The following is a 16,181-nucleotide window of genomic DNA, read 5'->3' as shown; positions in this document are numbered from 1 at the left end:
AGGCGCAGTGCAGGAGAACACCGCGTAATGAGCTGCTGCTTCAGTAAATCTGGCCCTCAGCGCCAAAGCTGTTGACTTCACTAACTAAGAAGTTGCTAATCTACAGTCAATAGTGATATAACGCTGAATTACAGATTGGCCTTCATCACGTTGCTCTCGTAGTTATTTGAAGAGTGATTCAGCACTAAATGGTTTTTTTCCTTGTGCTTTTATGACGTAACTGCTTTTTCTGAAGTTGATTTCAACATTGCTCTGAAGTCCTGAATCAAACCTTCAGCAGGTACCACACCACAGTCAGTGATGTCAGAGCATCCAATACTTACTTTTAGAAAATCATTAGCATTTCCATGTATGGACAAGTGTTCCATTATCCCAAACACACACTCATATTTGTTCGCACTTCCTTTCCTATTCGGTCTCGCTGTTACTCAATGGAATCTGGCTGACAACTGTTTGTAAAGCATTAGTGAGTGTGTGCACTGGGCTGTAATTTCTATGAGAGGCATAGGCATGATTATGGTACTCCTCTGTTAGGTGTTGGGTAAAGAGAATGTCATCAGTTAAATCCATGCATACATCCCACTGAGCCTGTTTACCTGAGCCGGATAGTCAAACAGCCACTGCTCTCTGGGTTTGTCCTCGTAGGCCATCACTGCCTCGGTCATCTCATGGCGCACCGTGGAGCGCATGCTGTCCAGAACCCGGTTCAGCCACGCCTCCACCTTGCACGTAACACACACAAATCAAAGATGTGGCCCATGAATGCAAATGTTGGGATGTGTGTCACGTGAGCACCGACGGGCTCCCTTATCAATGGACCCTAATGAGGTCATTAATAAGCATTAGAGTGGAAGTGGAATCAGGAAAATACTACGGGAAGTAATGGAACATTAATGGACTTATGGCTTTAATATGCAAATACCCAGGGGGAACCAAAGACATTTGCTTCCTTTATTGTGGGACATCTACAGTATATTTGATATATATTTTTCTTTCATTACAGAAAAGGCCAGGCAAGTCACAAGACACAAGATGTGCTAGCTTAAATAGTGAATGGACACCAGTGTACGATAATAACTATACCAACTGTTTCTTATAAAGGGAGAGCTGTTTCACCAGATTTACTTGTAAGATTTGAAATTAATTTGAAAGAATAAATTAACACTGAACATTATACAGTTTAAAGCAACTTAAAGTAACAAAAAAATATATAATCATTCATATAATATAGAATTATTCAATACAGTGTGAAGCAGAAATAATAGAGAACCTATTGTAATTTTTGTATTCAAATAAATGAAATCAGTTTGCTTGTAAACGTTCTTTATGTGCTACTAAATGTTGAAACGAATCAGGAGCATGTGACGTAGGAACACGTGCACTTCGGGAAAAAGTAAGTGTCAAGCCCTGGAAGTCAATTTCCTCATATATTACATCCATCTACAGACAGCCGTAGTGCCGCTGTCATCAGTGAGTCTAATGAAGATAATAAATGTCTTTTGCATTTAGCTCAGCTTACGCAAGATATGGTACCACAATTTTAGAGACATGAATAAATGATTACAGCTGTGCTTTACCTGTCCAGTGCAGTCACAGGGCTGATTAAAGGGGACGTACTCCTCCTCTTTACTATACATGCCCAGACCAGTCTTCCCAGGATTCCCTTCTCCATCAGCTTCAAATCGCATCTTGGCCATGTTGTCAAACAGCTTTGACAGATGCTTCTGGACCTGAGCAAGCAAACAAACACACACATTCAGCTCAGGCACATTCACACTCACAGTCTGACTGGAATTTTCTTTGCATATAAATAACGTTTCATTAGAGTTTCTTCCGAATCATTTATAGGAGGGCAGGACCCATGTTCTGCAGAATGCCTGCTAACTTTCTCTTTAGAGAGATTAAGTGGAAAGTTGTGCTTAACAGTGATTTATTTCACCACGGTGGAAATGCATGATTATGGAGGTGGGAAAAGACTGCAAAACTGTGAGCGACATTGCCCCTGTGTGGACACTGCAGGTACTACAAAAGTCAACAGCCCTCAGCAAAAGAGATTAACGGTGCAATCAAACACGGTTTAAGAAAAACTGTTAAGTGTGACGCATGGTTTCTGACTCTGTGAGCAGATCATGCATTATTAGTCCTCTATCAAAAAGGTGTGCAGCCACCTGGTGTGGGTTGGTCCCATTAGACAGGATGTCCAGCAGATCAGCTGAAGAGATGAAGTAAAATCTGGGGAAGGCCAGACGCTTGGTGTCCAGGTATTCTGCCAGGGCTTTTTCACATAGAGACAGTCTGCAGAGAAATACACGGTGAGTGAGAGCATCCCTCCATGTGTAAGAAGTATAAGCCCTGCACCAGAGTGCTCCTGATAACAGACATAAGGAGTAAAAACAGAGATACTCTCACCTGCTCTGGATGTCCTCCAGTTTACCAAACAGGCCTGGTTTATTGGTGGCCTCCACTACGTTGGGCGTTTGATGCACGGCGTTTGCCAGCTCTTTGAAATCAGCATCAATCCCTTCGAAGCGCCTGGAGTCCTGCAGAGGATTTTACAAGAGAGCTGGGGATTTAGGTTCCCAAAAGAGAGAGCTGAGAATCAGAGGTTTAATAGCAAACATCTGGGTTTAGGCACAGACTGAATGTTGAGCGGGAGCAATTAAAAAGTTGTACAATCTCAGTTTCTAAATTGGGTCAATGAGTCAATTTTTAAACAACCGCTATAACAGTCATGCTACCTGGGTTCATATGGTAACCAAAAGGGCGCAGGTCAAGGCCTGCATGCATTTGAAATGTCAGTGATTTAAACCCAGGTGGGAAAAACAATAATCTGTTGATCTTGACTCAATGGTCTACAAAGGCATAGCTTTCAGTGCTGAAAAATATTGTTTTCATTGAAAATTTAATGGAATCAGAAATTGACGATCTAGTCGAATCACCAATTTGGAGAATCGACCTCTACTACTCCAAGTTTTAATTATTTTATGAAAATTAAACAGTAATGTTCCCAAACTCTAGTTCACAATAAATTCAAACACTTCAAACTATAAGCACAGTCATTACACTGTCCATTATATCAAAAAAGGCTTAAAAGCACTGATCAGTCTGGAACTGGCTTTCAAATGAGGGGAACCAATTCTTTCTTCGGTGTATGTGTGTATTCTTTTTTTATTAGATAAGGACAGGACATGTGGTGTGAGAGAGAGGGGGAGAGACATGCAGGAAAGGGCCGTAGGTCAGAGTCGAACCTGCGGCCACTACCTCCAGGACCTTCTGCCTCTCCACATGGGGCAACTGCTCTAACCACTCAGCCACCGGCCACCCTGTATGCATGTATTCTTAATGCATTTGATCATTGTTTCATTCATATTTCATTGTTCTCTAATGACCAATACAAACTGCTACTTGCTTGTACATGCATACATATCAGCAGGTATAGATGTAATTTGGTGTCATGTTTCATTACGTGGAGAGCACAGAAGATTACTGTTACAATTATATTCACTGAACACAAAGAAATTCCATGACTTTACCAGGCCTGGAAAATGTTGAATTTTTGAATTTTTCCCTTGTTTTCCATGACCATGGGAACCCTGAATTAACTGTGTGTGCGTAAATGTGATTTTATCTATTCAGCGTGTAACCTCAGGCAGCTGTGAGCGGATGTCCTCTGAGCCAATGAAGATGCTTTCCAGGTGGGTCCAAGTCCGCTGCACCTCGAACCAGATGGAGATGACAGAGTCGGCCACAGACAGCTTGCTCTGCCATGATGACACGTCCTCCAGGAAGTAGGCGATGTACTTGGATGTCATGAGGTTCTGCAGCTGCACCTGGTTGTCTTCCAGGGTCTCGATTAGCTCCTCGTCTGTGCGCAGCAGAGGCACCTGGGTCCGGTGGTGGGGCTCATACTGGAACTGCATACCTGGCATGGAAGGATGAAACACTCATGCTGAAAAGATCTTTTTGGTCTGAGGTATCCCACAGCCCTGTCAGATGAACACGTACCCCTTCATCAATTACCACCATATATTCCAAATACCAAATGTATAACACTGTTCATTTTCTGAAAATAGATTTTGTACATTTTTTGTTACAAACTATAACTGTCAGTACTTAGGTTGATTTGGTCAGCAATCTTACGAGGCCTACTATTGGAGCTTAATGATTCAGTCATTCAGCCAACTAACCGTTTATCAATTTTAAGCTAATTATTTGAACTGTTTAGCATAGGCACAATTTTAGATATCATTACTTTTAGCCAACTATTTCATATTTTCATCCAGTACACTTTTAAGCTAATTATTGCAACTGTTGCAACATTACTTTCAGCTAACTATTTTGATGTTACTTTTGCTAGTTAAGCTAGTTATTTGAACAGTTTATTTCAAGGCCTACTTTTAGTCAAACTATTTCAACTGTTTATTCATTACTTTAGGCAAATAATTTGACCTGGATATCACTAAAAGCTATTATTTCTATTATAGCTACCTGTTAAACTTTTAGCTACCTTAGTTAGTTTTCACACACTCTTACATAAATGAAAAATGTAGTGTTCAGGTGTCTCAGCTAATAAAGGCTACTCTTTTTATCATAACTTCTGTTTTATTTCAAATTAGTAAAGCTTCTGCATAAGCCTATCAAGTACCCCCTGGCAACAGCAGAAGAACCCCCTGGGATACAGTGTGTACGAATGTACTAAAGTACAGTCTGCTTACAACACAACATCCCTTTGTGTACCTGTCCATGTGGAGTTGAGCTCAGAGAGGACTTTCTCCATCCCCATCTCTTTAACAGCTTTGTCCACGATGCCTCTCACCTCCTCTTCAAAGCAGTGCAGGTTCAGCTGCAGCAGGTCAGCAAGAGTGGTCTCCTGCTCAGACAAAACACACAGTCCATCTCAGCTATCATATGATTATTTTAGTAGCATATTACTGGTAAGCACTGGCTCTGATCGCTGCATTCAGGTCAACAAAGACACAATGTGAAGAATATAAAGCAGAAGAAAGCAGCCATCTAACTATAAAGTGCTATCTCTGTCTGTCTGTCTGTCTGTCTGTCTGTCTGTCTGTCTGTCTGTCTGTGTCCTTTGCGTATCTCAAAAACTGTTAATCTGATCTAATTAACATTCGGCAGGTGTATTGCTGGGGACCCAATAGGAGGCTTTGTTGAATTTGGAACAGTTTGCTCAAATGCAGAGTTGCAAGAAAATGTTACAGCAGTAACACTCACTGCCTGTAGGTGGCAGTATTTAAGAGTTAACATCATACACCCACAGCAGCACCTAGCACTATGAAGACCTTTTTATAGATGCTGCAAACTGCAATTTTTCTGATATATTTAAACTCCAGGCATGTGCCGACCTTTGCATAGTATCAAGATATATTTGTACTAAACATCAACACACTAAACATCATGCGTGGGGTTGCACGATTATGGCCAAAATGATAATCATGGTTATTTTGATTAACAATGATATCAAGCTTTAATCATTAATTTTAGTGAAAAAAACATTTTTATTGTTTTTTCACATTTAAAGAAGCTGTACTTGAAATACTGGAAAAAGTGGGTTTGGATTGCCTTAATATGGCTCTCACCATAACATGAAATACAAACTGCTTTCCACGCCCACTTGCACTAACATGCACGCACGGCTGAATCATCTATCAAAATAAACAACAGAGAAACTCAGATTCCAAAACACAGAGAGGGAGAGTGACTTCATTCTCTGTTCAGGACAACATCAATCTACTATATAATATATTTGCAAAGCAGATATTTGTTTTATGATATATTAGAGTGAAATTCCATAGGAATTGAGATATGTTGTTTCTAGCGACCTCTTTGGGAATAAGATGAGTGTAAAGGTTGGGGTTTTTTTGCTCTTCTGCAAACTTTATTGAAACACATTCACACATCTACTTCTAGTCCATCTCCTTTATGTTGACTTCTTGAAGCAATGGTGCTATTACACTTTTGCTCTCACTACAAGTCTGACTCAGGCGTCGAAGTTCCCAATTTTCTGATTAAAGGTTAATGCAGCATATCTGTTAGCGACGATCTGGGCCAGCAGACCAACCGCTGTCAGCAGCGTCACTAACATGGCGGCCTATTTACATCTTGAGAGGGGATTTCGCCAGAGACACACAGATTGAAATACTAAAAAATCAAGTAGAAGTGTTTCCATTAGTGGGTCATATGAACACTCACTGACCATTGTTTTAACTCTCTCTTTGATAGATAGTAACTTAAAAGACAATTAACTTGATGAAAATCTTACAGAGTATAACCTTGATGTTCTGAATACCAAGTACAGCTCATTTAAATTATCTGAGATCTGCTTTCACGCCTGTGTTGTGCTACATTCCTGCTAATGTATATGCATCAAAATGAATTCAACCTGAACTGAGTGCATCTCCTAGAAGCAAAATTTAGGTAAAAGTGGACCCAAAGGGCACAAGCTCTTTTTCATTTCTGCCCATCTGCTCTCGTTGTATAATTCTCTTTAACTCTGGACTGTAGTCAACATTCAGAAACATTCCAAGGCTACTGCTAATGGTTGGACAGTGCCGTCACAGCAACCCAAAAGTGCAGCCAAAATATCTGGACTGCCCCCTGGTAGCTCTCTGTTAGTTTAGGGAGCTCTTGATTTGATATGCAACAGAAGTTTTTTATGAACAAAGCAGTCGATCATGTTCGTTTTGTGGGAAGCCAAAATCGTGACTGTACCCCGTTAATTGTGCAGCTCTAATTTCTTTTTTACATGATGAAAATTCGAAAAGGAATGCTTGCTGTTGAAGTCTGGTTGACTTTATAGCCTCTTTAACACAGAAATTCTGAACCAGTGCAGTGTAAATTATGTAAAAACGATGAATTGTTAGCCCAAGATAGTTTAGGAGAGATTACACTTTAAACTTTTTCATCACTGGGGGCATTATCAAAAGGAATGCCTGTTGTAAACATAATGCCAGTACAATGCATGGCAGTGTGTCCAACTGAACCATTAAACATATGGTGTCTCTTTACCTTTAAAGCACTCCAACAATATAAATAAATCCTTCACAATGTTATGTCCGATTTCATTGCAAGAATCTTAAGATACAAAATAGTTATTAGACCACCCTCAAAAGGTAGTTGAGTTGTTAAGGATTAATCTTTTCCTGTAGGTAACAAACTAAAGGCTAGACCAATACTAACACCTCATCTGATCTTCCTTCTACAGAACAAACGAGTCCAGTAAGGATACAGAGAGAGTTAGGACAGGAAACATGAAAGTAATTGGAGAAAACTGCTTTGTGTGCACCCCAGCCCTTAAACAATCCGCATGTTTTTAACATCACAAAGAAAAAAAGAAATTGCAGCAGCTATAATCCTCATAAAAGTAGTGAACCATGTGTGCAGAATGTTTTTATAGTTTCTCTCTGTAATAAAAACCTGGTCCATGGTGAAGCGGACTCCCGTAGCAGCCATCAGCTGATGCCAGTGTCGGGCTCGTATGGCCGGGTTCTGGAGCTCTGCCACGGCCCGGAGGGAGGTGAGAAGGTTCTTTACCCGGCTGTCCAAACCTGTGAAGGCCTCACACGCTCTGACCTACCAGACACAAAGGCCAGGAATCAGTACAAGGGCTTTTGACAGAAGAGAGAGCTTGAAGCTACAGCTCAGGATTCATTGTTTCCAGTGAAGTTACATAAATACACTTACACGCATTTGGTGCTTCCCAGCCTCAAAAGCCTGTAGCTCCCAGTTGCAGCTGAGAGGGAAGCTCTCCATTCTCTGACAAACTCCTTTGAGCAAGGCACTTAACATTGACCTAACACCAAGCCCCGACCTCCTTGTTTACTGTTGGTACACCTGACCAGCCTTTTGTCCTTGCATGGCACGAATGCACTTAACAATGTAAATGGGCTGGTTATGTATCTTTTTTTTGGTTTCAGACAAAAGTAGACGAAAACATTTCTAGCCAGCAACAATTCAATTTTCAACTGTGGCTGACAGTTCATCAGCTGCAGCTATTCTTAACATTCTGTTTTTAAAGGGGTGAGGACAGGATGTGCAGGGCTGGATAAATGTCAGCACTAGATGCCACACAGCAATGGTGTACAGCATCTGAAAGAGGCTGAAGATTGAATTTAAGATTCAGCTCAGCACAGTGTGTTTTTGTTCTAGTGATGACTAAAGTAAACATTGTGTTTTGTTTGGCGCCTTAAAGTTTAGAGTGTTTAAAGGCTTACAACATTACAGATGGAAGTTTATGATTCTTTCTCATGCTCTATTATGTCTCATAAGATGTTACAGAAATGTCTGGGTTGATACCATTTGTTACACAGAATTGCAGAACCTTTTTTAACCACTCGACAATTGATCAAACATGGTCAAAAATTCCTCCAAAATACCACATTAAAACACTTGCATATTATATTGATTGGATGAAGTGGACTTCTGTTGTGGAAATTACTCAGAAACCCACTTACTGTCAATATACCTATGAAAGCCATCCACCTTCTGAAGACTCTAGGTCTCTAGTTTGAGGTCGATACGTTTCATGAGGCTGTGGTTATCCTAGAGGTCACAACAGATACTTTTATACAGAGAGCTCAGTGGTTACTATGGGGACTAACATCATCACACCTGAAGAGAACTGGGCCCATTAAAATCCATAAGTCTCAGCTTTCCAGACATACTGAATTTCCGCAACTCCAACATTGTTTAGCATGACAGCGTACTAGGGCCAAGTATGAATCAAAAAAAATGATGGACCCGGGGGAGAGGGGTAATATATTGAGGAAAAAGTTGCAGATTTATGACGTGAAAATGGCAAAACTACAAACAACAGGTCACAGTTTTACGAGAATAAAAAGTAGCAAATCTACGAATAAAAGTTGCAGATTTATGAGATTCAAAGTTGGAAAAATAGTGTTATACACCTCCAGTGTTTTGTTTTTTACACTCCCTGTTGAACTACATCGCTTCAGAATCAACACAGACTCTGCGGCATGCCGTGCAGGCTACTGTGTCTGCAGTAAACTCTGAAAAATACTGTGTTTGGAAGTTTAGAAAGAATAAAGGACGCTAAAAGGTCAATGACAGCATGTATTTATGCCTGTTGATGAGGTGTATTGATAAGGAATTAAATGCTTAGCAATGCATGCTTAGCAACAGTCCCTTTTGCAATGCTTTACTAGGCTACTACTCTTTTCAACATACACGTGTAGGAAAGCGATATTTCAATCTGCTCTGTCTACATGCAGTGTATGCTGCGGCTCACTTCACTATCAGTTATCGCCCATCAAAAATAATAGTGCCGTTAAAGTTTCATTGTACATGTAACGTTAGAAGCGCCACAATGCAGTCACTCATCCACTGCCATATTATACATGATGTCATCGGACCTTGTAGCGTTCTTCATTCTTTCTAAACTTCAAAACACAGTATTTTTCTGAGTTTGCTGCAGACACAGTAGCCTGCACAGCATGCAGCAGGGTCTGTGTTGATCCTGAAGCGATGTTGTTCAAAAGGGAGTGTAAGACAAAAAACTGGAGGTTTAAATCAAAACTCAACTTCTCCAACTTTGAATCTCATAAATCTGCAACTTTTTTCTTGTAGATTTGCTATTTTTTAATCTCGTAAATCTGCGACCTTTCTCTCGTAGTTTTGCTACTTTGAAACTAATAAATCTGCGACTATATTTTCTCTTAGATTTGTCGCTTTCATCTCATAAATCTGCAACTTTTTTCTCTAAATATTACCCCCCTCCCCTGAGTCCAGAATTTTTTTTTCATACATGGCCCTAATACGCTGTTGTAGTTTAGGGAGCCCAGTATGCAGAAATGTTAAAATACTCTTTAGAAAAGGACAAAAATAACACATTTGCACTACATAAGAAAACAGCATGTTTGGCCTCAAACTGTCAGGAGTTTCATAACGTGGGCATGTCTGCAAAGGGGAACCCATTTACATTAAGATATCTTGAGGTCAGAGGTCAAGGGAAAATGGCCAGTTGCATATCATGGTTGATACAAAGTTTCACTGGCTCTAAGACTGAGCCGACTGCAGGCTGTCGGAATGTTAAGAGGTTAAAAACGCTGTCTCCAGCTGATTTTTTAATGCTTTCTGCAGTCTTGTTTGAGAATATTTAAAGGGGTCTTAAATATGCCTTTGATGGCCTCATCATGCAACAAAGGATAAAGTTGCATGTTTAGGGTTAAATGTTAGTTCCTTCACTACAAGAGCAGATTATCAATGTAGAAGACAGAAATAAAAATATATTTTCAACATGTTTGAATGCCTAGCTTACATACATGTTCGTATTTCCCAACTGTATGTTTTCACCTTCAACATAACATGAGGAAAGGATTCTAGAATGAAGAGTGATAGTTACGTATTTATCTTATTTTCCAAGATTTATTTTCCCCAATAAGTTAAATATCTTTCCCGCTCTCTTCCCTCACCTCTTTATCCAGCCCCCGTATATCTTTAGAGAAGCGTTTGCACTCCAGCTCCATGTCCTCCACATGGATCTCTCTCCAGGGAGTCATCCTCCATGCCTCCATGCTGGACTCAACCAAGTTGATCATGTCCCACAGGCCCTTCAGCAGGCCCACCTCACGCCTTGGGGATAGGGAAGAGTGAAGAGACAAAGTGAATTAAACCAGAATGACATCTGAACTCTTTACGTACTAATTATGAATGTAAAAGAGCATCTCTGCTGTAACTGCTCATTAGTTCTAAATTTGGTACGGGCTTGTGGTATTTTCTCTTTCCTGCTTTGGGCTTTACCTGCATTGTCTTAGCTGTTTGTACTCGGAGATGGTGACCTCGAATAGGCTGGCAGACTCCACCAGGGAGGCCATCACTGCCTCCCGCTCCTGGATCTGTCGGTGGAATGCTTCCAACATCTGGTAGGGGCTCTCGCTGTCAAACCTGGAATGCATGATTGCGCGCGCACACACACACACACACACACACACACACACACACAAGACCATTATAAATCAGCCTGTGTTTTGGTAATGAAGGGCTGTAGTTTGCCAAGCCTGACTTGGCGGCAGCATAACCAGACCAGAGTCTCCGGCGCTAACTGCACACTGTGACAATTAACAATGACTTCCGTGGCATTAATGGGAAAATAATCACCAGGTTATTAAGAGACCAATTACACACATAACTTATCTGAAAATTAGACATTATGACGAAGCATCTGTACTGATGAATTAATTATCATTATGTTAAGATTCAATTAGCCTTGTCGGATGTAAGAGCCCCGAGATAACACTTGTCTATTATCAGGTAAGAAGGCCGGAAGGTGACATTCTTATCTTTTCAAACACACTTGCTGAACTTAATAATGTTTATAGCTAAGTTACGTATAATGTGTAAAGAATTGCTCATAAAAAGAGTTTTTAAAAGTGTCCTTATAACTGCTAACAACCACACCAGTGGTTCCCAATATTTGGTCCCAGGTATCCCCACGGCTCTCTCAGATGAACTCACGTACCCCTTCATCAAGGGGTCCCAATGTATGTTCCAGATCTAGAGACCTTTTCAATGGATTCCATTGCTAGGCAACAGCCTTGGTCCTTGTTAACTTGCTGTCAGCTGATGTCCTTAACATTCACTGTGACAGGAATCCACCTTGGACACATTTAGAATGTTTAAGTTTACAACTTTGAAAAGGTCTATAACAGTATTAATAATAAAAATGAAATAAATTTCCCACAAAGGCACTGTGAATTGTTTAGGTTTGTTTGGTTGATACTAAGCCTTCTATGGCTACTTTGAGTGAAGCCGAATGTTTCAACTGTTAATTAATTAGTTTTGTCTACTTGTAGCTAACTTTGTCAACTGTTCATCCAATAGGCTACTTTTAACTAACTATTTAAATTATTAATCCAATACTCAACCATTTTTCCAAGACTTTTAGCTAATCATTTGATTTTAATCTTTAGGTATTTTTTTCTTTTTATTTGTTCCTTTAAAACGTGTCATTTCGCGTGATCGCGTTCCGCTTCATTCCAAGGGGACCCACTGACACAGGCCAAACACCATTCACCTAAACACAATGCCCGCAATGCCATGACACGGACCTGGATTAAAATTGGTCATGTATCTCTTCAAATGTTTATATACTGATTATAATACATAAAGTATTCCCAAACAAACAGAGGCAAAAAGCCAATTTGAACCACTGTAATTCTACCTGAAGGGCCCGTTGTTGCGAAAGTGCTCCCTGAAGGTGTGTTGCTCCACATCAAATGAAGCACACTTTCGACGTAGGCTGGCCACCTCAATGGCCTGCAGAGGCGCCACCTGCTGTTTGACCAACACAGCCTGCTTTTTCACATTGTTCCACTTTTCTGGCAACGCCTGCAGATAGACAGATAGATAAACAGATAGATATAGAGAGAGGGAGATAAAGAGAAGGGGATAAAAGCAAGGAGGGCAGGAATGACAGATGATGAATTGCCAGGGGGAAGAGCACAGAACAGAGATGGGCGATTGTAAGACAAATTTAGAAGAGAAATGGCTCTGTCTCAGCTGAAAGAAACAGGAGAAAGAGTATGTGCTGGTAAAATGAATGTGAAGTGACTGAACATCAGTTCTTACCTCCAACTGTTTGTAGACCACGTCAGGCAGCTCCTGTTCATAGACCTTTAGCAGGGCGATGGTTTGCTGCAGGGGCTCAAACATGGCATCTGTGGTGTTTTGTCTTTCCTTAACTGCCAGCAGGTGACCCAGGACCCCAACCAGGCCACCATAGTCACCCTCCTCCACCCGCTGGCTCAGGCCAGCCTCAGCAACACCGATAAAACTCTCCAGATCTGACAGACTGGGGTTAGATGACAACGATCAATATAATGTGTAAAACTGGCATCAGCTATGAGTATTCAGTCTGTGAAACTAGATACATAATGTCCTTTAAGGCTCTTCAGGAACTTTCTGATCTCTGAGTCACTGGAGCTCCCTAACGACCAGCTAACAGCTAGCTCGGTTGCTAACCAGATAATTAGTAAACATGGTTTATTTAGGAGATATATTTGTACCATCAGAGCTCAGGTTACAATGTTTACTTCACCCTGTGAAAGAATGTCCTGATTGTGTCGTTTTCACTGAAATAAACAGATTTTGCCACAAAATAATGCTATTTTACAGCAGATGCTGGTGTGACTAGCAGTCCAGCATTTGACACATCCCCCACACAGACCAAGTCAGGCTGTAGCATGTGTAAAACCGCACTTCACCTGTTGGTTACGTGATCGATTAGGTGCTGTTTGAACATGAAGCTCCACTTTTTGATGATGTTGAGCAAGGCACTCTTCATGCTACGGCCATCCACCCTCATCCAACCGTGGAAGAACTGCACTGGCTCCAGACCCTGCACCTCCTCATAGATCTTCTCATACCTACAGTATGATGACAAACAGATTTCAGGCAGGTAAGTGGAAGCTCAACCTAACCCTAGTTGTATCATTATTTGAGCCTTAAATTAATCTTCACTCAAAGAACAAAGAGAAGACCGTAAAAATTAGCTCAAATACACACAAAAGGAACGATACCCACCCATCCACCTGTTCTCTAAAGTTATCCAGTGTGGGTGGTCTCTCCGAGACGCTGTCATCAGTGTAAACCTCTGTGTCCTGGTTGGTGAGGATGAGGCCATACAGAAGGAACTGACGCATGAACTCCTTCCTGTCATCCACATACAGGTAGCTGTAGCGCTCCAGAGAGTTGCGAAACTCGCAGCACGTTGCCATGACACCTTGCACGCGTTCCATGAGGAGGTGACGCATGTCTGCCAGATCAGCCATGTCCTCCATATCAGCCTGAGAGGAAATTTTGATAGTTTTCTTGAACATGTGGCATGTTGATGGAGTGATGTGCATTTCATTGTGTGTGAATGAAGTGAAGTTATAGGTGAGGCCACATTAGAGCGTCAGTACCTGGTAGTGGGGGAAGGGGCTATGCTGGGCAAGGCGTGGCACTAGTGAGGAGATTCTGAACACATCATTGATGAGGCTCTCAACCAGCTCAAAGAAACTGTCTCCTGCCCCAAACTCCAGAGATGGAGCGAACACCATGTCAGGAATCTGCAGATCCAGCTTAGCCTCAAAGAGAGGGGCCGCAACCGATCTCTGGTCTGGAAACCAAAGTGAAGAAGGAAAATGCTTAAGGTGCAGTGGGAACATGGATTTTTATTAATAACTGAAATATTTGTGTTAGTTTGAAAATTCTTTCTATTTTGGTTATCATTTATTTCAGGGATTTTCAGAGGGTTTTGAGAAGACCCAAAGAGGAGTTTACAAAAGGAGTCACTTTTGGTCCTCGCTAATCCAGCTGTTAAGTCTGACGTAACACCCTTTCAAAATAAGATTTCTGGGTCCAAACACTTCGTTGAAACAAAACAAGGGAACACGGCACTGCTGCATTGTAGAAATGCGAGGTTTTGACCCGTAAATCATATTTTGAAAGGGCGTTACGTCAGGACTTAACAGCCGGATAGAGTGCTGCAGGGATGACATATTTTTGTAAGCCATCCCAAAAGAAAGCATCACCCTGGTTCCCTCAACATGAAACCAATTTGATTTTTCCATATAGATATGTTGGGAACATGCAAAAATGCTAACAGCATTTCAGGTTTTAGGAGTCAGTCCTACAGCACTCTATGATAGCAGAAATAAAGTAGTATTGCAGCTGCTAGAACATGAAGTAAAGGGATTATATTCTAGATTTTATACAAGCAACATCTTTGTAGCAAATATCTCTAGATTAATATAAAAAAATGAATTGCATTAATATTTCATCACAGATGGTCTTGTGTCTTTCAGGCTATACAAAATGTACTGAAGCGTGTACTGAAGCTTAATTTATTAGAGGATGTACCATCCCAGACCATCTAAACTGGCTGACAAAACTCAGGCCAGCAACCGAGTCTAGATCTATTTTATTACCACAGCCAAAACAGGCGGACACCAATAGACATCATAACCTCTGAGGATGTGTTACTAGGAAGCTGTCCAAGTCAGGGCTGGCTAATGATGATGTTTTTGGTCTGCTGCAGAGTCACTTTTTGGATATTACATTTTTGGCTGCCACAACATTCTGGCTTTGAGACAACAGTGGTAACACCATTAACAGCACTACAAATAGATAGTGCTTCTTTTTGTGTATCATTTGTTCATGAACATCCTACCCATAGATTGTGTAAAAGAAATGGACATAGCTACCATGACTACCATTTTGAAGCCTTGAGTTTAAGCGTTAAGCCAGCTCAACTCTAAAGAGGGAAATTCCGATGTTCAACCGGCTGATGCGAGTCATTCGTCAGACTATTGCCAGGGGGTGGGCAAGTCGCTCTGGTTGCCGTTACCGTTCATCTCAGTGGCAGCTGCTGGTCTTTTAAAGGAGGGGAAGCTCATTTTTCCGTCCTACATCATAAATGTGTTTGTTTATTTCTATGTAAATTCTACCCTTTGTTCCTTTTCAAGAAAATGACCTGTGACCTTGTCGTACCAACTAGGCGTCTTTTCCAGGGACAGTGTGCTCTTAATGGCCAGCAGAGCTAGGCTGCTTAAACGGCCTTGGCCCAGCTGGAGCTGCTGCGCCAGGCTACTGTGAAGTGTGACCGCCTGTGAGTGTGAGTGATTGTGACAGGGGGAGAAGCTCCACAGCTGCCGCTGCTCGTTGGGGAAAGAAACAGAGTAAAAACTGAGTCCCAATCCCAAACACACCGCTCGCTGATTCACTCATTTAGCTGTCAATCAAAAAAGGATTCCGCCTCAGACAGCTCATCCAATCATCATGCAGAAGCCGAGCGTCCATAATTTACCTAATGAACATCAGGCTGTGTCAAAGAAGAGTTTAAACTAGTCATTGAGACCACTCATAAGGAAAAATGTTTACTGAGGTGATAGATCAAGTCAAAAGTAGGCTCATTTCCCCATTTCCTTCAGTACAATCAGACTTGACTTTTTGGAGTCAGTGGAGTCGCCTTCTGCTGGACATTAGAAAGAATGCGGGTTTAAGGCTCTTTTATACAGTCTACAGTCCTACCAGTGTTATCCAAGAAGAACTTGAGGGAGCACTCGATGCTGTTGAAGAATCCATCTATGATCATGTCGTCGATGTAGTCGACGTAGGCCTTCCACTCCTCAGAGCTCTGCTCGGCTCTAAACAGCTCCAGATTACTC

The 16,181-nt window shown here is 41.4% G+C and overlaps 1 protein-coding gene across 1 annotated transcript in view; it reads right to left on the bottom strand.

Annotated features, from left to right (window-relative positions):
- The window catches only part of dnah9 (dynein, axonemal, heavy chain 9), a gene marked incomplete at both ends in the record, with an annotated part of 182,158 nt that overhangs the window by 124,351 nt on the left and 41,626 nt on the right, over positions 1-16,181 (bottom strand). The window contains 15 exon segments of the mRNA XM_083933223.1: positions 597-722; positions 1,578-1,730; positions 2,169-2,295; positions 2,410-2,540; positions 3,645-3,922; positions 4,738-4,870; positions 7,432-7,587; positions 10,446-10,605; positions 10,774-10,917; positions 12,194-12,360; positions 12,601-12,823; positions 13,236-13,397; positions 13,555-13,817; positions 13,935-14,131; positions 16,045-16,180. Of these exon segments, the coding sequence (XP_083789349.1) occupies positions 597-722; positions 1,578-1,730; positions 2,169-2,295; positions 2,410-2,540; positions 3,645-3,922; positions 4,738-4,870; positions 7,432-7,587; positions 10,446-10,605; positions 10,774-10,917; positions 12,194-12,360; positions 12,601-12,823; positions 13,236-13,397; positions 13,555-13,817; positions 13,935-14,131; positions 16,045-16,180 (2,556 nt within the window).

The sequence above is a fragment of the Echiichthys vipera genome, assembly GCF_963691815.1.
Source record: "Echiichthys vipera genome assembly, chromosome: 18".
Lineage (NCBI taxonomy): Eukaryota > Metazoa > Chordata > Actinopteri > Perciformes > Trachinidae > Echiichthys > Echiichthys vipera.
Note: the sequence above shows the minus strand (reverse complement) of the source record. Positions and strands in the feature narration are given on the sequence as shown.